Source organism: Bactrocera dorsalis, chromosome 4, assembly GCF_023373825.1.
Source record: "Bactrocera dorsalis isolate Fly_Bdor chromosome 4, ASM2337382v1, whole genome shotgun sequence".
Lineage (NCBI taxonomy): Eukaryota > Metazoa > Arthropoda > Insecta > Diptera > Tephritidae > Bactrocera > Bactrocera dorsalis.
In genome coordinates, this window is record NC_064306.1 from 31,375,816 (window position 1) to 31,401,899 (window position 26,084).

Below are 26,084 nucleotides of genomic sequence, written 5' to 3' on the forward strand. Positions count from 1 at the left end.
GCTACAACAACCAAATTTGCTGAGTACAAATCTTACAAATCTATGGTGGCCCAGTGCTGGCCAAGCTTCCGCGAAGCCAAACTATCTAGTAGTAGAACATAAGAGGATACGGAAGCACCGACCAGCCGAAGGGTGCCTTTGCTTGAACTGCTTTGCAATTTCCTGCGATTCCGCTATGGCCCGGTTGCTTTTTATAATTCGGGATTAGAGAACAAAAACAAATATAAGTCATCGAAAATCGCTTTATTTTTTTATAAATATTCTACATTACGATCTTTATACATATACACTTTCTCATACGTTTGAGAGAATTCTCGAAGCACTTTTGCCACTCTGATTGAGGTATCTCCAAAACATGTATTTTGAATGCAACAACCGCCTCTTCAGAGCAATAAAAGAAGAACGAGAATAAAAAGAATTAATGCGGTGCAAAGTCAAAAGTATACGGCAGATTACTTATCCAATCGGTTTTTTAAGTTCTCAGAAATTCAGTTGCTTTTCTCGATATGTAAGAGCTCGCTTAGCGTAGTTAAGAGTGATCCGTCTTCGACTAGTATGGTTGCGACATGTTAAGTTTTTCCAAAAAAAAAGCAACAATCAAATTTTCATGTATTATTTAATGTATGCCAGTCTTACTGATGCCTATAATTGTCTCATTTTCACAATAGACCACATGACGATCTTGTAATACCGCGCACAGCATCAATAGTTTCTGGAACAAAAATTTGGACGACCTTCTACGACCTCGATTGAATTCACCATACTTGTGATAAACACTGGTCCTTGAAGAAGCTCTACATCTAATAATTTAATGAAGTTATCTTTGAATCTATCATTCCATTTTCGATGGAGAAGAATATTTTAAATTACTGTTAAAAAACTTGGATAGGCAAACACTGTAAATTACGGTAATGGTCTGACCTAATGCAAACCATAGATTCTGATTATTTTATTCTTCAAAAATAAATACAAGTAGTGTTTAACAACGATAAGCACAACGAATAGCTTGATATTAGCTTAAAATAAGTAACATCAAATTAATAAAACTACAATAATCTCAGCTTAGACAACACTTTTGATGAAAATTATTATATCTTCGATTCCTTAATCGAATTCATGCTTCACATCCTGTCCAACGCCCACTTGATTCATGAAGGTATATAAAGAAAATGAGAATTTGGCGATCTTCAAAGAAAAAGCAAGTGAAATAATTTCTCTCTTATATATTTGTGAGAATGTTTTGTCCACTCTCATGCCACGACTTACCGACAAATTAGTACCCAAATTAATTTTAAAAAACTTAACAGCTACAAAAGAGATTTCCTTCTGAGCGCTATGCAAAAAATAGATCAACAGACGACGAGAACGTTTATCCATATCCCACCAATGGCAATGGAAGATCGCATCGGGCAACTTTTCGCAGTCCAACTCGAGCATCGATGCCTGATAGCAAGTGAGTGAGGTTTGCGACAGCACACAAAGGTAATAGACAATCGTAATTACCCGATGACTCGCGTCGGCAAATAAAAAAAGATTGAGCATGCAAACACAGAGCACAGTGGCGGCTATTGTGAACTGTATAAAGAGTGTGATGGAGATCACAGAGCCGACAGCCCTTGAGATTCTGTTGGTGGATGGAAAAATTATAAACTTGTAAGCATGATCAATGCTTAGCACATAAAGGTAATTCTTACTTCAATAATTCCTGATGCGAGCGCACGCAATCACTTAATTCTTGATAATTATCCTCGTCGGTGAGTTCCGGATTCTCGCCCAACCTGCTGACGCGGTCCGCAAGCAGAATAATATGTGTACGTAAGGCTTTGATGTAAAGAGCCGGATATAGATCGTTCATGCATTGAGCGATCAGTAAATAGTGTAAATAAACCACCTCTATGACAAAATGAAGCCAAAAGTGTATGGTCGGATGTGGAATCCAGTCAACAAATGGCAACCATATGTTCGCGGTTTGAGTGTGCGTAAAAGCTGATGATAGCCAAGAAATGGTGCCATAAGTGAAATATGAAACGACAAGAGTTACGAACAAGTGTGTCGATTGGATAACGTTGTTCCTTATTGCGAAACGTGCCTGTGGATTCTGATAGCGTGCATCCAAACTTTTGTATATCGGTTCGACACTACGTAGACGATCTAAGTAAAAGACTGTAACGAATGCCTTCAGCGGTAGACCCAGCGAATTGAGTGACCCTTGCAGAGTGGTAAGTATAACGGTCATAGATGACGTTTGCTTTGTTACTTGAATGAAGCCGACAGTGAAAATCACAGGGCCCATAAACAGACAAAACCAGCAGAACGCCATTTGTAAAAATCGAAAGAATCCATAGGGTTTCAATGGTTTTACGCCAATTAGTGCCCAGCACCAAAGTATTAACTAAATCGATTCATTTGTTTCGAATTCTTCACTACCGCGTAAGCTGTGCTCTGCAATCACCACATAAAAAAGTTAAAAAAATCGTTTTACAGATATTCTGAAATAAATACGAGAAAGATACCCTATAAGGGTAACAAGCTGCAGCAGGAGCGTACGCAAAGAGGACTGGATATCATTTCTTAAATACGCATTTGATTAAACAATAAAAAAATGCACGTTGGCAGCACTAACTATTTATATCTTTCTCATCCCTTTTGTAGCCTAAAAAACTGAACAGGACTATATTGTTAATTTGTTCTCGGTAAAACCATTGAGCTTGACTGCCTACCTTCGATCTCTACCTAACCTTGAATTTATTTATCTCAGCTCAGATTGTGATGATTTCTCAAACAATAGGGCCTACATAGTCGGTATAGACTCTTATTAGAGGGATATTTTCTCTTCTTATAACCCTTCCGAGGAGCATGGAGTCACGTGTAGAAGTTCACGCAAGTGAGGAAAGTTCTCTGATTGCCATTCACTTGGAATCGGCCAGAGATGGTTCTTTTGCATATGATCCTACATAGACCAAGTATCCTTTGGGTAGTCAAAGAAAATCCGCTTGAAGCCGAGCTAAATTGAGAACGCGAAACATCTCCTCCACAGGGTTGTGTGCTGGGTTTGGGATCCGCCTCGTAAAAAACTGCCTCCAATTAAAAAGCTTTGTGCTTGAGCCTCCGACAAAAGGTCCCCATTTTAACGACGATTATGGATAACAATTTAAGGCATGCACCTGGAATATACGGTTCCTCAATTGGGAAGGTTCCGCTGCCCAGCTGGTTGATGTCTTCAGGAGAGTGAAGGCTGACATCATCGGCGTCCAAGAAATGCGATGCACAGGATAAAGACTGAGGCGAGTAGGTCCTTGTGGCATTTACCACAGTGGACATATAAAAAAAAACGCAAATAAGGCGTGGGAATCGTGGTGCGAAAGGGCGCTTGGAGCGCACCTATGATAGCTGCCCCCGCCCTGATGTTAAAATCGTGCTTGGCGACTTTAACGTCAGGGTGGGCAAGGAAGGTAAATTTGGCACAACAGTCGGTAAATTCAGCCTCCACGAGGAAACATTCCCAAATGGGTTGCGGCTGATCAACTTCGCCGGGTTCCAAAATATGGTTACCTGTAGTACTAGATTCAAGGATAGAAAAATTTACCAATCTACCTGGCTGTCTCTGTACCGAAAAGCCATCAACCAGATGGATCATGTTATGATAGACGGAAGACACGTCTCCAGTGTTTTAGACGTGCGTAAGCTTCGAGGGCTAACTTCGACTCGGATCACTATTTGGCTGCAGCCAAGATACGCACCTGCCTCTGTGCAGCAAAAAACGCACGTCAATAAACATAAGGAAGGTTCGAAGTCGAAAAGCTGCAATTACAACAGATACTCGAACGATTTTCTACTCTACTTACACTCCTGCTCTCTGAGAGCACTTATCAACTACTCGGTATAAGGGAACTGTGGAACGGCATTTCAAACTCCTTACATACAGCTGCAACCGAAATCATTGGTTTTCAGAAAATGCAAAAGAACAGCTGATACGACGAGGAGTGCCGTATCGCAGCCGAGAGAAAACAGACTGCCTACCTCGCAACGTTGCGATCGACCACAACACTTGCGGGATAGGATAGATACCGAGAGTTTAAGAGGAAAGCGAAACGCATTTGCAGACAGAAAAAGAAAGAGGCCGTGAGTATGAAGAGCTTGACAAGCTGGCCGACAGCAATGTCAAACTCGAAATCCATCGCAGAACAACTCTTGTCAACGGGTGCTATTTCGGACTGAGTAGGCAATTGAGAAGTAAAGTCCTCTCTTGGCGAACAAAAGCCAAGCTCTATAAGTCACTCATTATTCCCGTCCTGCTACATGGTGATGAGTCGACGTTACGAGTTTTCGAGAGAAAAGTTCTGCGAAAGATTTATGGTCCTTTGCGCCTTGCCCACGGCGAATATCGCATTCGATGGAACGGTGAGCTGTATGAGATAAACGGCGACATTAATATACCTGTAGTTCAGCGAATTAAGAGACAGCAGCTGCGCTGGCTAGCTCATGTCGTACGTATGGACGAAAACACTCCAGCTCTAAAAGTATTCGACGCAATATCCGCCGGGGGGAAGCAGAGGAAGAGGAAGACCTCCACTCTTTCTAAAGGAGGTGGGGAAGGACCTGGCTTCGCTTGGAATTTCCAAATGGCGCCATGTAGTGAAAAGAAGAAACGACTGTCGCGCCGTTGTTAACTCGGCTTTAACCGTGTATGCGGTATCTACGCCAGTAAAGCAGAAGAAGAAAGCTAATAATAAGAACCCCTATTCGTTTCGAAAATTTGGCTTCATTTATATTATGACGAATATCGACGACAAAGATGTTTCCATCCGCCTTCTTCTAGGCAATTTCAACAATTTATAATTCGAAAGGTATTAACCAGTTAAAATACACAAATTATTTTGCCTTTAATATTCGATATGCTAAGTTAAGTTAAAAGTTAAAAATAATACCATAGCGGTACTTCGAAACACGTCTATGGCATAGTGACAGGTGATGAATCGAGAATTCACACGTATGAATCCGAAAGTAAACAACAGTTGTTCGCGCAAGAAGCACTTTCAAGCAAATAGAAATCATGAAAACCAGCCGCCGACGCAACCTGAAACGCACTTTTTCCTGAACCGATCGAATCGCAATTTTCGCACGTAAGAATTAGAATAGTAATTCGACTTTTTAAGCCACTCTAAAATGAAAGTTTTTCACAAAAACGGTTTTTTGGCAAGCCGCTATTTGGCCGAGAATCAAAAAATTTACTAGCCCTGCTATCACAACTGTATTCTTCTATAGTAGTAATATTTTTTGTTTTTGGATTTAAAATTATTTCTAGCAGAAAAATCTTCTTCGCGGCTAGAACTTCTTGCGGAGATCCTCCTTTAGGTCGTAGGTAATTATTAATATTACAAATGTTAAAATTAATAGAGTTTATTAAATTCGGCAATGCACATTTTTTAATTAACATTAAAATAAATGCCCCTTCAAAAAAATCACAAAAAACGCAATTTTTTTAGCTTGCAAGTGGAGATAACCCCTTAATGGATGCAATCGTATTAATATTGCTGGTTCTTTTACGACGAGAATTTGGAATCTTTTCAAACTTCGTGGTTTATGTACAGAATAGCACTAATAATAAATTGCACTACAAAATTACTTGAGTAAACGTCTAAACAGCTTGACTCAGAAAACCTTCTGACACTTCGTTTTCATTTCATATGCCCTTATAAATGATTTGTCGCGAAAAGAATGCCAAGTAATATTACTATAACAGGACTATGTATAATTAAAATTTTATATGTGTATGTAACACCTTGATTTAATTGCGAAATTGTATTAAATATTTGCCGAACTGGCAGAAGAGAGGTGCTAAAGTATTCAAGTGGCATACGCTTTAATGAAAATTATTTATTTATTATTAGAAGTGTGATTTCAAATAATGTTATTTGATAAAGTATTCACCGCGAAAAAAGTTCTTTGCGACGCTCTTGAATTTTCAGCGAATATTTTCATTTATGTACATTTTACAGAACCTTCTTTGTTCGAACTTTCCAAAAATAAGCCAACTTCGAGAACATAACAGAGAACGATATAAAAGTATACTTTTTCTATTTCATCATTCATTATTCAATCCATCGATTTTAAAATTGCTGACCTGAACTGAGGATGTGGTTACTTCCTTGAACTTGAAAAATGTGCTATATTAAAAAGTTAATAAATAATGGGGATAAATTAATTTTCTTAATATTGTGACAACATGTGGGCAATTAATTTAATAAATCGCAAATATACATATGTAAATAATTGGCAAAATACGCAAACGAAAACATGCATCCCAGCAAGAAAGGAGAGAAGCTTTCTCCTTAAGGGGTCAGTAGGGTAATCTGGCCTGTTTTTTGTAATTTTTTCCATAGAAATTTTTATTCTACAATAGAACTTTTTTCACATATCATGAAGTATATCGTGGAGTGTATAAACACATTTTTTCGGAATTTTTTGATGACATCTGTCGGAGAAATGGCTGGGTGAATGAAATGCGTTTTTTCACTGGCGGACACGATTTCTCATGTTTGGATTATCACAAAAATTCAATTTATTCTTAAGAAGTACGTGAACGGTTATTGTCCCTACTAGAAGCATGAAAAGATGTTGATACATAAGAGTAATTAAGGTTTTTTTTTTTAATTTTTCCCCTTTTTTTTTTTTTTGACAAGTAGAAACTGAATAAATTATAAAAAATTATGAATCTAGTAGGGACGATAGCCAGGCGTTTTGTGAATATTAAATAAAAAAATTAAGCAAAGCGGTTGAGTAGTTGGACCGGAATCATGTCTGTCAGTTTAAAAAAGTGTATTTTGAGAAAAACGGGTTTAAAGTTTGAGGTACTGAAAAAGCATACAAAACATAAATGTTGAAAAATTGACATACCCCTAATCGGCTACGCCTGCTCCATACAAAACATTCCAATGGTAAAGTGGAGTTCTACATTAATTTTAAGTGTATAAGGGAACAGTAAATGAAACAAAAATTTAAAAAAGATTACCCCACTGATCCCTTAATAGCAATACATTCTATCGAAGATCGCGGTAAAGGTGAATCGAAGCCGACACAAACACAGTTTTCTTCGATTATCGATATGTGGTGTACTCCGAGGTTCTTCCGACTGAAAAAACTGTCAACAGGGAATATTATTTGAGTTTTATGCGTCAGCCTTTTGTAAAAATTGGCCCAAAACTCTTGGGTTGTGCACCGCGATAACGCCACGTCGCATACTGCATAGATTCTTCGTGAATATTTCACCAAACTTTGCTCGCCAGGATGAAAGTAAAGTCGCTCGCAGTATCAAGTAACACCCAAAATATCCGTTGTAGCTAACACCCAATAGTTGAAGGCAGCTGGCATTGCAAAGCTCCACCCTCCAACGAAACTACTTAATTTTACCCGATTTTTCACAATTATGGAAGAGAAATATTACGCCACGTTTACCATATTTCAACGAGTATATCTACCGTGATAAGGAATTTTGTGATTCTGTAATTTTTGCCGATGAACCCAAATTTAATTTATTGGGATCTGATGGTCATCGATTTGCGTAAGGTTGGCTAAGAGCTAAAAGATAACAAGTAAGCAAGAGCAAAGTTCGGGTGTATTTATTTTGAAAATTCTTTATTTATTCTTCCAAATCAATTCAAAGTAATCCCCTCCTGATGCAATGCACTTATGCCAACGGCTTTTCCAATCTTCGAAACACTGGTTGTAGTCACTTTCCGGGATGGCCTTCAGTTCAGTCTTCGCTGCGGCTTGAATCTCCTCTATCGTATAAAAACGGTGGCCCCGGAGCGGTCTTTTGAGCTTGGTGAACAGCCAGAATGAATACGGTGGTTGCGGAACGATATGGGTTGAGTTTTTGGCAAAATGATCACGAATTACGAGGGCAGTATGGGATGGTGCATTATCGTGGTATAAAAACCAAGAATTGTCTTTCCACAATTCCGACCTTTTTAGGCGGATAGCGTTACCTAAACGACGCATAACGTTCAAATAATATTCCTTGTTGACAACTTCACCGGTTGGAAGGAATTCATAATGCACAACACCACGATAATCGAAGAAAACAGTCAACATAACCTTGATTTTTGTGCGACTTTGGCGCAATTTTTTTTGTCTCGGCTCTCTTTTGACACGTTTCGGGGTCGTAAGCATAGATCCAAGTCTCATCGCCAGTTATAATGCATTTCATGACACCCTGGTAGTCGAAAAGCATCGTTTCACACACTTCAACGCGACGCGTTTTCCAAAAAATTCAATGTTTTCGGTACCAGTCGAGATTTGAAGCGCCTGAGGCCCAAAACATCCTTCAAAATGGTATTGGCTGAGCCTTTCGATATGCCAACTTCATCAGAAAGGTCTCTAATTGTTAATCGACGGTTTTTCAACACCAAATCTTTGATTTGTTGAACGTGAGCTTCGTCGGTTGAGGTTGATGGTCGCTCTTCGTCTTCAACACGCCACGACACGCAACACGCCGGCTTGGAACTCACTTATACCACTTGTAAGCATTTTTTTTAGACATAGCCTCATCACAAAAGGCTTTCTACACCATCCTCAACGTATCCGCAGCAGAAAATTGGTAAACCCGTAAACAAAATTTAATGCAAATTCTTTGCTCAACAAATTTCGACATCACAAAAAACGAAAAACTCACTTTTAGCAGCTCACAAAACGACACGTATCTCAAACACTAATGTATATTTTGACATGAAATTTGACATAAATGTGACTACCAACCTAAAAAAAAAATAATTCTCCAAATCCTTCGACGCGCGCAGTTTAAATTTAAATGTCACCTTATTTTTTGGGCACACTTTGAACGATATTTTACTATAGGAACTGGGGTCCACGTTTTATTTCTTTGCCTAGAAACAATTTAAATTACTGTCAACAATACAAATAGCGCTCGTATGTCAAAATGTTCGAAGTATACATATGTACCATCAAATGTGACAAACTTTACGATAAAATTCTGAGTTGGCTGATTGTAACACCACCGTTTTTAACACAGGCGATGATGATGATTTGGTTTACCAACTGCCAGTTTATGACCGGTTCCATTGAAAAAGAAATGAAAGAGTCCCTAATTTTCGGAAAAATAAACTTATTCATTTCCTGATTATTTTGTTCTTCAATCTTCAAAAATATACTGTGTTAAATAACATCAAATTAATAAAACTGCACTTATCCCAGCTTAGACAACACTTTTGACTAAAATCATTATATCTTCGCTTCTTTAATCCAATTGATGCTTTATATTCTCGCCAACGCCCATTTGGTTCATGAAGGTATATAAAGAAAATGAGAATTTGGCGATCTTGAAAGAAAAAGAAACTGAAATAATTTCTCTCGTATAAACATGTGAGAGTGTTTGCCCACCCTTATCCCACGACTTACCGACAAATTAGTGCCCAAATTAATTTTAAAAAATTTAACAGCTACAAAAGAGATTTCCTGCTGAGCGCGATGCATAAAATAGATCAACAGACGACGAGAACGTTTATCCATATCCCACCAATGGCAATGGAAGATCGCATCGGGCAACTTTTCGCAGTCCAACTCGAGCATCGATGCCTGATAGCAAGTGAGTGAGGTTTGCGACAGCACACAAAGGTAATAGACAATCGTAATTACCCGATGACTCGCGTCGGCAAATAAAAAAAGATTGAGCATGCAAACACAGAGCACAGTGGCGGCTATTGTGAACTGTATAAAGAGTGTGATGGAGATCACAGAGCCGACAGCCCTTGAGATTCTGTTGGTGGATGGAGAAATTACAAGTTTATGCATGATCAATGCTTAGCATATGAAGGTAATTCTTACTGCAATAATTCCTGATGTGAGCGTACGCAATCACTTAATTCTTGATAATTATCCTCGTCGGTGAGTTCCGGATTCTCGCCCAATCTGCTGACGCGGTCCGCAAGCAAAGTAATATGTGTACGTAAGGCTTTGATGTAAACAGCCGGATATAGATCGTTCATGCATTGAACGATCAGTAAATAGTGTAAATAAACCACCTCTATGACAAAATGAAGCCAAAAGTGTATGGTCGGATGTGGAATCCAGTGAAAAAATGGCAACCATATGTTTAGAGGTTGAGTGTGCGTAAAAGCTGATGATAGCCAAGAAATGGTGCCATAAGTGAAATATGAAACGACAAGAGTTACGAACAAGTGTGTCGATTGGATAACGTTGTTCGTTATTGCGAAACGTGACTGTGGATTCTGATAGCGTCCGTCCAAAGTTTTGAAAATCGGTTCAACACTACGTAGACGATCTAAGTAAAATGCCGTAACGAGCGCCTTCAAAGGTAGAGACACCGATTGGAGTGTCGTTTGTAGAGTAGTAAGTATAACGGTCATTGATGACGTTTGCTTTGATACTTGAATGAAGCCGACAATGCAAGTGAACGGACACATTAGCAGACAAATCCAGCAGAACGCCATTTGCAATGATCGAAATAATCCATAGGGTTTCCATGGTTTGACGCCAATTAGTGCCCAGCACCAAAGTATTAACTGAAACGATTCATTTGTCTCGAATTCTTCACTACCGCGTCCATAATAGAGGTCGAAGAATGAACGCATATTCCGCGAAAGCTGTGCTTTGCAATTACCACATAAGAAGGATAAAAGAATAGTTTTACATATACATATGTATGTATGAATGTACATATTCTGTAATAGATACGAGAAAGGAACCCTAGAAGCATAAGAAGCAGCAGCAGGGGCGTATGCAAAGAGGACTGGATATCATTTTATAAACGATCTGTGCATATGCAACAAAGTTTGTTCAGTTGCAAAGTAAATATAATTTAATGTGTTCTCGGAAAAACCATTGAGCTTGAATACCTACCATCGACCTCTAACTATTTTGTATTCTTTTATAGTAGTAATATTTTTGTTTCTGGTTGTTGGATTTGAGATTTTTTCAAACAGAAAATTCTTACTCGCTGATAAAGACCTTCTTTCGGAGGTCCTCTTTTAGATCGACAACGGGACCAAGAGAATTAATAATATTTCAAAATTAATCGCTGATTATGAAAGTTTATTAAATTCGGTATGTCAAATTAAATTCCTCTTCAAAACAATCACAAAAAACGCGATTTTTCTGGCTTGAGAGTGGACGCAACCACTTAATGGATGTAATCGGATTAATATTGTCTTTAGCACATTAAGTATTGCTGGTTCCTTCACGACGAGAATTTGGAATATTTTCAAACTTATTTTGAACTTTCACAAATCATTAGCCTTTGGTTTATATACAAAATCGCACTAATAATAAATTTCACTACTAAATTACTTGAGGAAACGTCTAAACAGCTTGACTTTAACAACCTTCTGACATTTCGTTTTCATTTCATGTGCCTTATGAATGATTGGTCCGATTTAATAGACCAAAAGTGCGCTAAGCAATATCACCATAACAGGACTACTATATATAATTAAAATTGTTGTATTTACATACGTAACACCGTAATATAATCGCGAAATTTTAATAAACATCTGCCGAACTGGCAGAAGAGAGGTACCGAAGTGTGCAAGTGGCATATGCTTTAATGAAAATTATTTATTTATTATTAGAAATATCATGTCATTTCAAATAATCTTATTCGGTAAAGTATCCTCCACGAAAAAAGTTTCGTTACCAAGCTCTTGAATCTTCAGCGGATATTTTCTCTGCGTAAAGAAAACAATTTTAAAATTACTGACCTTAACTGAGATGGTGAGTGAGTGGTTACTTCCTTGAACTGTATTACTTTGTAAAAAAACATGTGTACTCTATTAAAAAGTTAATAAAGATTCCGAAGAAATTAATGTTTAATATTGTGTCAACACGTGGGCAGTTAATTTAATAAACCGCCAATATAAGTACATACATACATACATACATATGTATGTAATCGGTAAAATGCGCACAACGAAAGAGTAGCGATAAACTAGCACCCCAGCAGGAAAGGGGGGGAAGCTTCCTCCTTAAGAACAATACATCCTACCAAATATCGTGGCAAAGGCGAGTCGATTGGACTCGGATTTTCGAGGTGTGGTCCACTCCGAATTCCTCCGAACGCCCAACCTGTCAACAAGGAATATTCTTTGTGTGTTATGCGTCATTTACATCAAGACCGACGTGGAATACTTCGAAGGGAGAGACATAGATTTTGAATAATGATTGAATTTATGAACAAAGTATAATTTTTTTTTTGCTCATAGTTGTATAAGACAAAATACACTGTCCAAAACTTACAGCCGGTTTCACGAAATTTTCTAATTGAAAATTAAGTTTCATTTAATTTTAATTTTGATTTTTATTTAACTTTGCACTTAAGTTTGCGGCGGCGTTTCACCATTATTAATAATTGGCAACCCAAAAATGACAAAGCAGGGATGTTAGTAAGAATAACAGCTGATTTATGTAAACAAATAAATTGTACTGATTAATAAAAATAGAGAGTGTAGCTCGAAGCAAGAATTTTTCATCAAGTGACATTTCTACTTTGCTATGCCTAGTGCATTTTTCTTTCCCTCATTATACGAGAGCGACGATTTATAAATATATTTATTAAAACCTCGCACTCCATATCACTTTCGTCGTCAGATTCCATTTTTTACAATATAAGTATTTATCTTCTGCTACTTGCAAATCAGCTGATTGGAAAACGTTAACATAGTTGCATATGACAGTATTTAATTAATATTTAAATGGCAAAGGGTGACCGTTTTACAAATTAAGTCAAATGGTGAACCTGAAATAAATTAATTTTCACTTCAATCAGTTTCGTGAAACCGGCGGTTAGTCTCGTTTCACTTACTTTACTCACTTCAAAAAATGTGGACCCCATATTATATTTTTCTAACGAGTTTATTTAATTTATTGGATTTTAATCATTATTGGAAGTTTATATCAAAATTTCCTCATATCTTGTAATGTTCTGGATAAAGTCAAATGGAAGATCAAAAATCAACTATGGGTACTGGAGTTCACATGTTCGGAGCCATGAATCGATTTGGTCCAATTGATATAAAATAACAACTGGTCATAAGTTGACATATCAAAGGCACTATTCGTGCAAAGTTTTATCCCGTTATATTAATTGCTTCTTGAATTGTTTACTGGAAACTGAATAATCTATGTGGGAATATAGTCGACTGCTATTTTCTTTCGGGCTCATTCGTATAAATCTATAATCCATAATATGTCGCTTTGTCATAGACATTTTCCGCAGCCAATTGGCAAGCGTTTTTTTTTTTAATCGATTAACGAATAGTGTGGGATCCCACGTGAAACAATTTTGCATTATATTATTATTTTACGAGAAAACTCGATTTTCGAGTAGAATGGGAATCGAGTTTACCATCCCCACTCACAGCCATCGCGTGCACATATAATAACCTCCGCACAATAACTACCACAAAAAAATGATTTTTTTCCATGTTAAATCTTCTTAAATCTTTGCAATATCTTATATTATATAACGGGTTAAAATTTTTCAGTAATAATTCCAATAAAATATGTCAGGAAGTGGCACCAAAAATGTTCAAATCCAACAAAAACTGTTGAGGACCCTAATTACCGAATATCTATAATCTATATTTCCAACAGCTATAGTTGACGTTTGACCGAACTTTCCAGACAGTAATAACTACTAGTATGTGTATCCAAAATGGGTCCCATATACCTAATATAAAGATTTTCGAACTACCGGGTGACTTTATACAGCACATATCGGCGAATATTTGAGTTATCGTGTTTTACTCATTGTAGTGTATCGTTGTACATACATAAAATAAATAGAATTGGGTGACAAATCTAACCTAGCTCCCATATAAGTAACTAATATCAGTATTTTCGAGTATCTGGCTGATTTTACTCCATATGATTGGTGATTGTATGTGAGGTATCTCTGTCATGAGGTATCATCTGTCGAGCTATTTTATGCTGTTATTTGTAAAATAACGTCAAGTTTGTAAGAGCAGTAAATAATTTTATATTTTACATATTAGTGGCATCATCACTCTTCCTCATCTCTCTATCTTCCATTCTACTGTCAACTCTACTGTCGTCCTACCGTCGTTGGCTAATATAGAAGAATATTGAAGTTAGCGAGAACGACAACCGTCGGCCTACAGTCGTGTAGTCATGCAGCTGTCAAAATAACAGTGTCCATAAGAACGTGTGTATTTTAATATTTGACAGATGTCGTTTGTCGTCTGTCGCCAGCATTGTAACCAGCACTTCAATGGTGTCACAGAATCTGATTGGATTTTGTCTTTTCGAACATACGCAAAACCAATATTCGAATCAGCTGTGTACTAATGTGACAAAACTTGCAAATTAATGCATTTGGAAGCAATCCTATTAAAGTGTTTAATAAGTTCCGAATTAAAGGAAGATTTTAAGAGATAACATTTATCGAATGAATAAATATGCATTTGGATGTTAAATCACGTTGATTATGTTTTGTAAATCTAATATCTTTAAATACCCGTATTTTCTTTTTCCAAAAACTCAATAATTAAGACATTTCGTGTTTTATATTTATGTTTTCCCCTACAGAAATAAAGATAAATCAATTCGTAGCAATAAAATAACTGGATTTCTTAACTTACATTTCAAATCCGTGTGCGACTATCTTCTTGCTTTGTTTCTGACAACAAAACCGATAAAATTGGTTTCCGTGACACCCACAATCGATACAAATTCGGTTTCGAATATCAAACCAATAATGTCTGAATTCATGACACCTACTGCTTTTTATGATCGGTTTCAATTCTGATTCCGACAACTATCAGATTCTACAACACCCCTGAATAATATATCACATAAATTATAAGATTCATTCCGATATCTCAAAAACTGCCAAAATAAATGCTTACGATCCCTTAAAAATGACTGACAGGAAGCCAGTTTTGAACCCATATACATATGTACAAGTCTCTTAGGCAAAGTTCTTCAGAATTATCCGTAGAATATTTCCGGCGTACGCGATTTTCGAGAAAGAAAAGTCGACCCGTTCTAATGTACATAAGTACATTGTGTATAGATATGTCTATGCGTTTCTCTTTTTAGAGAAAGGGGTAATGCTCATTTAAAAAGAAATCGTCCACTGTAAGGCTCCACAATAGTTTTGAATTAAAGCAATACCAATCAATATCACCCATAAGGAAAGCTACCTCAATTAGTTTTATATTAATTATAATATACGGTGCAAAATGCTGGCAACTGGTATTCATACATATGTATAAAATTTCAGCTGGAGCTGGAATGTGAAGCGCAACAACAACATTAACGTACTATGTAAATATGTATATGTCAGTACACATCCGGCATGGAATTGTAGATCTTTATTTATATATTGGAATGTTTACAAACATAGTATTTATATGAACATGTACATACATATGTATGTAGATAATGTATTTTACTGGTGGGCTCTCCCTTCCTGCACTCCTTTTGCGCACTTAGGATTGATAGGTGCCTATGAAAGTGCCACACATGGGGCAAAAATGGTTCGCATTTCGGCATGAATTCATGCAGTACGGCAAACAGCAACAACAACTGTGAAAAATAAAAGGTATATAACAATAACATAAGTACATATGTATGTATAAACATATACATATTTAATTCGTATGTCTGTATACAAAAGCGTAAATACTGCAATAAGTTCCTTACCAAGTCCACGAAAGCAATATGCAAGCCAAATGCGTTTTTGTGGTCGAACGATATCGAACATTCGTCTTCACGGTGCATTTACATTGGGGACAGCGTATTTGTGTAGATTCTGGCCCCACCGGCGGATTTGCATTCATAGGTATTGTCGAAAAGTTAGGCAACTGAGGGTCACCTATCAACTGTACACCGCTGCCGCTGGGCTGCGCTGAAGTCACATGGTCTGCTTGCATCATGTAGGCAGGTGGCGGTGCCGTTGCATTGCTCATCTCGTCTGACAATCCAAGTTGTACACCAGCATACGGATGCTTACTATTGACCATATTCAGATTATAATTTTTTATAGCACTTTAAACACACTTTATACAGAACAAGCGACGTCAACCCACTGTCACAAGAGAAGTACCGATCAGAACTAAAGCGCTGCGCTGATTTCGCCTTTGTTCGAGTGAAGCGCGCTAACGGATCTTTCGTGGATTCTCAAACCGTTTGAGCTACAATAGTAAGCTTCGTACTGTTGACTTGCTGTTTGGGTAGCGCTGCTTGCATGACTCAAATATAAACACTTGCTTGAGCTATATACTTATCTACTTATGTAGTTTATCGTGTACATATGTACGTTTGTAAGTAAGTGGATTCCATATTTCTGTATAATGGAATGTGTTCAACGGAGGATGGTTTTGTTGTTTATTATCGGCAAGTTTATTTTGGTATAGTTGCCAACTTATAGTTTTAAGCACCGGATTTCGTGCTTTTTGAAAATAAGAGGGTTAAGCCTATTTTAGTGCTTTTTTACTTATAGATACTGAATAAAAGAAATACTAAAGTATTTAAAATCTTCTCATTAATGTATTTTATAAAGAGTTAGATTGGATAACTGGAGCATTAAGTCATTACATGGGTTTACGGGTTTGAAAAAATCGAATTTTCTTATTGCCTTGTTAAGTTCTATAACACCTCTAGAATATTGTCCAAAATTGCACTTATAATCGAGTAATAGTTTCGGAGATATAGCCTTAGGAACTTGTTTTTTCCGAAAATTTCAGAATTTCTTTGTTAATAGTGCATGTTTGTAACATTAAAAACGTCTAATAAAATATTTCAGTTTTTATATAAGAAAAGAGTTGTTGAAAAAGGCTGTTTTTACCCGAGTAATCCCATGTAACCCCTTAATAATCTGCCGTTTGGTGAAAGAACTTGTTACAGTTTTTCAAACTTGGCCCAATGTCGATCATAAGTGGAGTTTTAACCAATCTTCTTCTGAGCACATTAGTGCGACGGTATAAAAAAGTACTTTTTGTATATGTAACTACTGCTTCAATTGTTCTAAAATGTTAAGGGTATATTCATATGAATGCATTTTAACAATACATAATCAAATTTAAAAGAAATAATATTTTTCGCGTTACATACATATGTATGTACGTGCGATCTACGACGGTGCTAAGAAAGGTCAAATACAGCTGTAATGATTCCGGGCTTCTTCCTGGATGAAATAGTCTTAAGTAAAAATTTTCTTTTAGAAGATGTTGTCTGCCAAAAAAAAAATCGTTTAAAAATTTAATTTTACCCAAAATTTAGTTTAGATCTGGTAAATCATCTTATGGAGAATTGTATTCAAAGCATGCGGAAAAGTTTGGTAGTGATCAATGACTATTCTCCGAGTAATCAAATAGGAAAAATGCTGTTTCGAACAAAAACGCATTAAAAAATAAACTGAAGAACCATGTCTTTCAGTTATGCAAATCAATAGCAAATTTCTTGAAAATTTGCAAGTTCTTTTTAATATTAAAAAAAAATCATTAAAATAAAATAATTTTAAAGAGGAAAAAAAGCATAGTAAGACTGTATTTTTATTTTGTCGACTTTTATGTGTATTGTCAAAGCTACTTTGCTCCAGTTTCACTTATCGTTGCTGTAACTCACTTTAAAGTTTAACCCTTGTGTTGCCACCCAAAAAAAATCACACTGTCTGCCACCCATGGTACCCGGGTACCCGTACCAAGTTCGTGCGTATGGGTACGTTATACGTAAAAGGATTTGAGTGCATTCTATCAGGATCTATTTATTGACATCTTGGAAAGGTATTTCTACTTGAATTTACCATATAAATTATGTACAGACACCTTCATAGTCCTAAATCAGGAATAAAACGCGCGTTGCTCTAACGTAAATTTCTCGTTTTTGCGAAGGCCAGTTGCGTGGAATTCGAGTGGTGGAGAAACAGGTCGCTCTTTGATTTGCTTTCTACCTCAGGAACGTTCAAGAATTCCGTGAAACGAATACAAGCTATACAGTTAAGTTTCCGTCGTTGACTCACGGCAGTCACTCCAGTCAGTTTGGATAGTTCGTTAGCATGTGTGCATTACATATCGATATTCGTAGTTATTTATTTATTGTAATACTATTGAAAAAAGTTTGTGAAGTGATAGTAAAGATATTTGTATTTTATTTATATACCTCAGATAAATAAAACAATGGAAGAGTTATCGAAAGCACAGTTTTTGAGGTAATGTAAATACAATAAATACACGATTTATTTACCACGATGGGTTTTTAATTTTATCGAAAATTTAATACGAAAAATATGAATAAAATAAAATAAAAAGAAAAACAAAGCTCTAATACTTCTTATACGTAGTACGTTGCACTATGATTATGAAATTTCTGATGCAGCTCACAAAAAACCAAATGATTTTGTTTTATAATCAAACAAAAGCTGGCGTTGACACCATGGATCAAATGTGTTCGAGGAACTCCACCCAACGGTGAACGTGTAGATGGCCCCTGACTTTCTTTTTCAACATCCCCAACATTGCAGGTGCACCTGCTTATGTCATCTACTATGAGAATAACAGCATGCTTTGCAAGAAAACAAACAGACGAAGACTTTTCTTTCGACAATTGTGAGAAGTATGAGCAATGCCGATGATCGAAGTGCGTGTCCCGAATCAGCAAATAATGCGAAATCACTCTACCAAAATCCCAGTCGAAAGTTTCTTTGAAGGGCCAATAGTAGAGGTGGTACCCAGAAATTACAAACGTCGAGATGCCAATGAGAGGGGAGCTGTTGTTGGATCTTGTTACATTTGTAACGAGCACCCTATTCGCAAACGCCGAAAGACACGGAAATCATGCGTTGAGTGCGATAAGCCCGTATGCGATCAGCTTTCAGTGAACATTTCTAAATATTTACATTGCAATGAGTAATTTATAATTTTTCTTAATTTTTTCATTAATAACTTAAAATTTAGTTATTCAAATTTCCTTGTTTAAATTATTAGATACTTATATTTCACTGTGCAGAAAGCAAAAAATTCATTCATTTTTTTGTAACTTCATGTCGCAAAATAAAATTATTATTATTATTATATACAGCATATTTTATCAATAAATAATTAAAAGTGTACATAATTTGTTGTAGTTATCTTATAGATACTTGTTTACTCCTTTTAAATATAAAATAAAATTTTAATCATAACGTATTATACGAATTGCGCCAAACTTCTGTCGGGGTACCCGGGTACCAGGTTGCTGTGACGTGTTTTTATTTTCAAATATAACATTTCTGAAGTTAGAAAAAATTTAAACTATGTATAATGTACAATTCGCTAGATAATCAGTTAAACCATGGGGATCCAAGACGATTTTAGCCTATCTTTTTTAGAAAAAATATTATTCAACAAAATACACTCCGTTGGGTACCCGGGTGGCAACACAAGGGTTAAACAAATCACCATTTACAGGCGTCAGCAGTAAAATGCTTGCAAATGTTGACGCCTTTCGGTTGTATTTCTTTATGCATAAATAACTACATGCTATGTACATATATGTATAGTATACATACTATGTAAATACATTCTAAGTATTTTATGTATCCCATTTCTGAGAAATATACATACTAACAAAAAGCAACACAGCTCTACAAAAGCAAATTAATTTTTTGCCCAGAATATCTTAGCAGATGTTAATGCTTTCAAGTGTCCATATTACGACCTTATTTATGAAAATATTGAATGTGCCCTTGTTTTATTTTGAAGAGGATTCTATATCCAATATTTTGATAATTAACGACTTGTTGGTAATAAAAATTTAGTTTTCCAGTTATGAAAAGGGTTCTGTGCACCGTTTTCGAAAGTATAAACATCATGTGATTCCCACACTCAGACTGCTTAAGAAAAATATCCGAAGAATTATGCGAAACGATTTTATGTTTTATTAAAAATCGAATGTAGAATTATAGCCGTCAAATTTTTTGGTTTTAATCATTGAAAATATCGGTTCCGCTTCAAATGGAATACTAGGTAGCAATGATGACCCAAATATCGGTACAGTTTACTATAAAGATAGTTTTTGAAAATGAACTCAGAGAATTAATACATGATCAAGATAACATAGAAATGATAAAACAATTTGTTAAAGCGTTGGTCGCGGAATTGTTTGAGGGACATTTGTAAAAAATTGCCTAACTGGACTAAGTTAAAGCAAAAAATAGAAAAATCAGGCACATTAAAAACATACATATGTATATTTTAGTATCTCTAATGAGAAACGTTCAATAAACCGATATCGGTAAATTTTGGGACCGACTAACAATTTTTATCGAGATCATTTGCGGTGTAACCAACATGTGCGACATAAAGTTAATTGGAATAGAGTGAATCATTGTGTTAAGCGAATTTCATAAAGATTCGAGGCCTCTGCTCTCCTGTCCCGCTTTCGTTTAGTGGGTAAATTTGGATTTTGGGTTTAGTATTTCGGTTAAAGTTTATAACAGGGCCGGCTATATAGAGAAGTTAGGACGCAACAATTTTAGGACGACATTTTGACTGATTTTCTTAACATATTTTTATTTTATTTTATTTAAATAATATAAAAAATAAAGTACAAAATTACTATATTTATTGATGATATATGATATACAAAAATTATTATTAACCCTAGAAGGGTACTGTGAGTAAAATTTACTCACATACGGAATAGATTTGTTCGTAAATCAGCAGGTTGGCCACACTGAAAGTCAAGCCACTAGCAGTGCTTGTCCCACTCTGTCATTAATCGGCTGCCGCAAGCATTGAATGGTGTTGTTTGATTTATCGCGCTTGTGGACAATTTAAAAAAAGTTAGTGAGTAAAATTTACTTATCGGTACCCTTTACGTACTAAACTGTGTGAGTCAAATTTACTCATCGGTACCCTTTACGTACTAAATTGTGTGAGTAAAATTTACTCATCGGTACCCTTTACGTACTAAATTGTGTGAGTCAAATTTACTCATCTGTACCCTTTACGTGAGTCATATTTACTTATCGGTACCCTTTACGTACTAAATTGTGTGAGTCAAATTTACTCATCGGTACCCTTTACGTACTAAATTGTGTGAGTAAAATTTACTCATCGGTACCTATAAGCGCCTACAATTTAACTGTACCCTTCTAGGGTTAACAACAACTTCTTCTTTCGTAAATTGTAGCACGCACTGGTTGTTCTTGTATGGTGTACGCTGCTATGCGTGAGAATGTGGGTATTCCCCTGAATTGCACTTAAAATATCATACATGTACATATGTATGTATGTTAATATGTATGATAGTAAAAAATGTTTATTTTTATTGAGTTTCGAATCGGGTGCAAGCGATGGCGTTGAATATAACAGGTGGCGCAAAAATAACCTTCCGATGTTTTTTGGAAAATGAAAAACTTGTTTAAAAAATGAAAAGCTTTGATACCTCTGTGGATTATTTTTATTTGGTCTTTTAAAATTTGTTACATCAAGTCGAGAATATGATATCATGTCAATGGCCGCCGCCACAGTTGATTGTCATTTGAGCCCTTTTTATGGCATTTTCCATCATGGAAAATCAGACGATCTTGCTGGCCAGTGCAAATCGCCAAAACCGGAGATTAGGCGTCCGGGAAATGCACCCTTCAGCATATCGGTTGTGGCACGCAGTGTAGCCTACCATTATTTATTTGTATTTTTTACTACACAAATGTCAAAACAGAACTGACATTAGACTTCAATTGCAAAATTTATAGCATCTTCTGATAGGAGGATTAGTTTTGAGCCACCCTGTACATATACCTATGTATGCCTCTGTAACTAAGCCAGGGGCGGATCCAGATTAGAATTTTAGGAGGGCACTTTATAATTTTGTATTTGCAACTCAAAGTCCTTTTCTTCGCGGAGTGTCACCTATGATGGAAATAATGTATAATTTTTAACTTTTGGGGAGAACTCTCCGCAGATTTTCTTCGACGGGGCTAGACCGGGTAACGTAATACCGACAGTGAAACACGATGGAGATAGTATTATGGTTTAGGGTGCAAAGGCAGCTAAAGAGCCAAGAACTTTGTGTGTGTTGAATGAAATCTAGATATGTATGTATATTAAAACGGCAGTTGCCCGAAACTGCAACGAAATTGGATCTACTACGAAGTTTTTATCTGGTGAATGATAACAATCCTAAACACTCAGCGTTGGATGTCTAGAAATGGCTACTTTACAATGTCAAATAGGTGTTACCACATCCACCGCAAAGTTCTGATAAAAATCTGATAGAGCATTAGTAAGCCCATACAGAAACTGTACTAAGGAAAATATTTGCATACATACTTACATATGTATATATTTATGAAAAAACGACTTTATAACAACGTTTCAAGACATTTGGTTTTATAGTGCTGAAGAAGTAACTAGAAAATTGGTAAATTTTATAAATAGCATACTCCAGGCTGTTGTTGATGCCAAAAGATATCGCACAAAATATTAAAAGTATTAATTTTACAAATATGGTTAATATGATTTCAATTATTCTTACTGTCCCATTTTATTTTTGTCCGGAATTTCCGACTAGACATGAGAGAATAATCGATATTATGTAAAGAACTATTTTCATAAATCTTTGAGATTTGGACAATTTTGGGGCAATAAACTCGTATACCCAAATGTATGTACATACTTATGTAGATGTTTGAATAGATTTACTCCACCTTAAAAATTTTGAAAATTTTTCAACAATTTGCTATCCGTTAATGCGGCATTTTCACTCTTTATTTAAAGTCTATGATCGAGCTGAAATAGTTCTAGATTTACAGTTCATATTCTTCAGTTTGGAGGTAAGAACTGAAAGCTTTACGAAATTTTAGTCTTTTCTGAGAATGGCGAGTCAGTCTGCGTGAAAAATGAGGAAGAAGTACGAGGCAAATGATTCGAAAAATCGAAAGAATACGCAAAACAATCGAATATTAAACGTTCCAAATGTGCACAAGATGCGCAAGTATAATTGATAAGCCTACGATTAATCTGGCGGAAAAATAAATGGCGCACATTTCAGCAAGACGCTTCTTAACTGCGTCATTAGTATTTGCATGTGAGCTCGTTGCATTTGTTTCTCTGTATTTCTTTGTTGCTTTTTTTCAGCCGCCGACAAATATCGATGCGAACAGCTGTGAGCTGTAAAGTTAATAAATTCGATATACATACATAACGGTTTAATGAGTTTCATGACCCAAGTCGACGAGTATCTAGACGATACACCTACAACCATGTGTAGCGAGAAACATGAGATTATGAATAACACCCTGTAGGAAAATAAAGAGATGTCAACACACAACATAATATTTTTCTATTATTTTATGTGTGTTGACATAATATTTTCTTGTTCATACATATGTACATATGTACGTCTGGTGGTACACCAGCTTCTTATTTTTGGAATTCATTTATTAATTTTGTTTTGAAATAGACATCTCGGAAATGTTCTAAGTTACTTAGTGGGGAGCAGGTTATATTTAGTTGTCCGAGTTAAGAACAATTTAATCGCTGTCATCGAGAGAACAAATGGCTTTGAAATTTATTTAGAAGATGGTGCAAATTAATATCTAATAAAGATTGCGTTCCGAAAAACACAATTTAAACAACCATTTTCTGAACATTATTCTGCATGTGAAACCGTAGGGAAAAAGACCTTAAAAAATTATTATATACGTGGTAACCTAATAATCGGCCGAAAGCTACTTAGCTGATGGACAAAAAATTTATACATATACATCCAAAAGAGGCTGTTGCCATCGAAATCGTAGAATAAAAAATTTTGAAAATTATTCAATATGTCCTTAAGTTCTATTTGGGATTGTAAAACAAAGTTTTTTGTTCGCTCCGCCGAGGTTTCTCTTCTTTCTTTAATTGCTTCTTGAAGGCTGGTTTTAGATGTAATATGTATGTATTGTGTTTTCGTATACCATGTTTCAATCGGATTGAGATCCCGGAACTGGGGTGCGTTCTCAAAAGTTTAGGTTGTTGTACATTGTCCGCATCTTTTTATTATGATCTATATCTTTCGGGTCGTCGTCGTGTTGAAACATGTAATGACCGGAAAGTCCGACTTTATCTGCACAAACATTTAAATTATTTTTCTATTTTGACTATATTGTCGGTGATCCATTTTACCAGTAATAAACTGGATGTTTCCGACACCGTTTTTCTTTTATATTTCTTACAATAAAGGCTTTACCACGCTGTGAAGTTTTTCCGGCCTTCCTGAATAGAAGGCATGCCGTTATAATAATTTTTTTCGAAAACCTGTCTGAGCTTTTCATTCTAGTAAATGGCAGGTAGTCGACTTTATGATTCGATTTTTCTTTGTATCAATATATGCTCGGAAATTTGCTGATCTGTATCTAGATATCAAAATATATTCCTCAACGCTTCTTTCTTCAGTATATTTATAAATTTTCCTGTCGTGTATGAATCAAATTCGTTTCGTAATATTTAAAAATAAAATGAATACACATTACCTATTCGATTTGATATTTTTGGCATACATAGGCATGTACATACATATGTATGTATGTATAACGCTTTCACTGGATGTTTTGCCTTTTTATGCTACAAACGAAAGAAATGAACTGTTAGATTTCATTGCCCATTAGAAGTATGTACATACATATACATACATATGTATGTAAGTGCTTGTAACTAGTTGTGGGTATATGTGGTGTGTAATTTTATTGGTAATGTTTTTAATATACATATGTACATACATACATACATAAGTATGTACAATCGCGAAAAAGTTAACCAAATTGTCCCAAGGATGTTTCACTTTTCCGAAATATTAACTTTTCCAAAGGGCACAGCTCTTGGCTATTCATTCCATGGTAAGCTGCAAGATACGAGTATGTAAGTAACATAAAAAAAAATTACCTGCATAATAAACGAATGATGGAACCAGTGGAAGAATAAGTATGTACATACATACATACATATCTCTGAATTCATTCAAGACTTTTGTAAGTTAGCATATTCCAATGGGTATTCAAACCCTTTGAAGAAACGTGGGTTTTCGAATTTACCAATTATCAATGGTTTCAACTTATGCGAACCATTTGCGTTCGCACACAACATACATACATACATATGTACATAAATGTGATTCTATCCTTAACTATTTTTCGGACAGGTGCCATCTTTTTGTTTGCCGCGACAAATTTTTTATCGAGCAGACAACGATGAAATCATCCAGATTCGTCTGTGTTATAAAGCTGCATGTCCAAAATTTTCATTTCATACGTTCTTACCTGCAAATTTCTTTATTTATGAGATGGCTGCCTTAGACAGATAATAAGCCAATTAATCGATTTCCTTGAATACCTTCATCGATTTTTCTTAAAATCTTAGCTTTTTCATGCAAATTTAATCTCATTTGCTTTGTTGACATTTTTTAACACATTAACTACTTATAAACAATTCACAAGTTTAAACGTTCAAGACAAACCACGTACATACATACATATGTATGTATACGTAAGTATGTACCTCACGACTCGACAATAATTGGTTACATAGAAATTCGGGGAATACATAGCAATTGTTTTTCTTGCTTAACGAACGGTTGGGTTTGAAAAAATAGAAAAGCCCAAATCAGTTAACTTAGCCAATGGTTTAACTTTCTCGCGAGTTAACTTTTGCGCGATTCTACAGTATATGGAAATTTAGAAAAACTATTTGTTTTTTTTTTTTTTAAATAGCCACCACTAGTATTTTTTGGAGCTGCTGTTTCTTGTACATACGAGGTTTGACAATTAAGTAATGAGACTGATTTTATTGGCGCGTTTGTGGTAAACCTGTGACCTTGAAATCTCCATTGATATGTACATACCATCGCTCTAGCTTGTTTAATTCGCTTGCTGCGTCAAATTGAGTAGACGTGTGTTTGTAGTGCTCGTCACGAAAATGGAAAAACGAAATCAAGAGAAACGCGTCGCGATAAAATTTTGCGCCAGACATCGCTCGTAACTGGATCCCTCATCACGACAACGAGCCGTGCCACAACGCGCTCAGCGTGTCCCAGTATTTGGCCACTAAAGGAATTGCAGTGTTGCAACA

The 26,084-nt window shown here is 35.9% G+C and overlaps 4 protein-coding genes across 9 annotated transcripts in view; 1 reads left to right on the plus strand and 3 right to left on the minus strand.

Moving 5' to 3' along the window:
• LOC125778525 (odorant receptor 7a-like) overlaps positions 1-11,380 on the minus strand; it is a 63,056-nt gene extending 51,676 nt beyond the window's left edge. The window contains exon 1 of one of the 3 annotated variants that reach the window (XM_049456807.1): positions 11,326-11,357. The gene's annotated coding sequence lies outside the window, so the exon portion shown is untranslated. The other 2 variants (XM_049456812.1, XM_049456811.1) reach the window with 2 other exon arrangements.
• The window catches only part of LOC105224091 (balbiani ring protein 3), a 387,939-nt gene that overhangs the window by 164,365 nt on the left and 197,490 nt on the right, over positions 1-26,084 (plus strand). The window lies entirely within an intron of this gene.
• LOC125778524 (odorant receptor 43b-like) lies at positions 906-11,281 on the minus strand. Of its 4 annotated transcripts, XM_049456803.1 has the most exons (4): positions 10,879-11,281; positions 9,844-10,622; positions 1,267-1,624; positions 906-1,185 (listed from the first exon to the last, which is right to left on the minus strand). In XM_049456803.1, exons 1-4 carry the CDS (start codon positions 10,879-10,881, stop codon positions 1,105-1,107), a joined length of 1,221 nt encoding a protein of 406 aa, XP_049312760.1. In that variant the 5' UTR covers positions 10,882-11,281; the 3' UTR covers positions 906-1,104. The 4 variants fall into 4 exon arrangements, with proteins under 4 accessions (XP_049312760.1, XP_049312758.1, XP_049312761.1 ...); XM_049456801.1 differs by lacking the exon at positions 10,879-11,281 and having other exon boundaries at positions 9,844-10,678; XM_049456804.1 differs by lacking the exons at positions 9,844-10,622; positions 10,879-11,281 and adding an exon at positions 1,695-2,426.
• LOC105224582 (lipopolysaccharide-induced tumor necrosis factor-alpha factor homolog) lies at positions 15,327-16,123 on the minus strand. The gene is made up of 2 exons (XM_011202714.4): positions 15,700-16,123; positions 15,327-15,582 (listed from the first exon to the last, which is right to left on the minus strand). The coding sequence occupies exons 1-2, from the start codon at positions 16,017-16,019 to the stop codon at positions 15,486-15,488; spliced, it is 417 nt and encodes a 138-aa protein (XP_011201016.2). The 5' UTR covers positions 16,020-16,123; the 3' UTR covers positions 15,327-15,485.

Bases quoted from the DNA above. Each gene is read 5' to 3' on its own strand.
- LOC125778524 (XM_049456803.1), bottom strand. The intron at 1,625-9,843 runs GTAAGAATTACC...ATCCACCAACAG, and splicing joins TCACATCAGGAATTATTGCA to AATCTCAAGGGCTGTCGGCT. The intron at 1,186-1,266 runs GTAAGTCGTGGC...TTTTCTTTGAAG, and splicing joins ATTTGGGTACTAATTTGTCG to ATCGCCAAATTCTCATTTTC.
- LOC105224582 (XM_011202714.4), bottom strand. From the start codon at position 16,019: ATGGTCAATAGTAAGCATCCGTATGCTGGTGTACAACTTGGATTGTCA. The intron at 15,583-15,699 runs GTAAGGAACTTA...TATTTTTCACAG, and splicing joins ATATTGCTTTCGTGGACTTG to TTGTTGTTGCTGTTTGCCGT.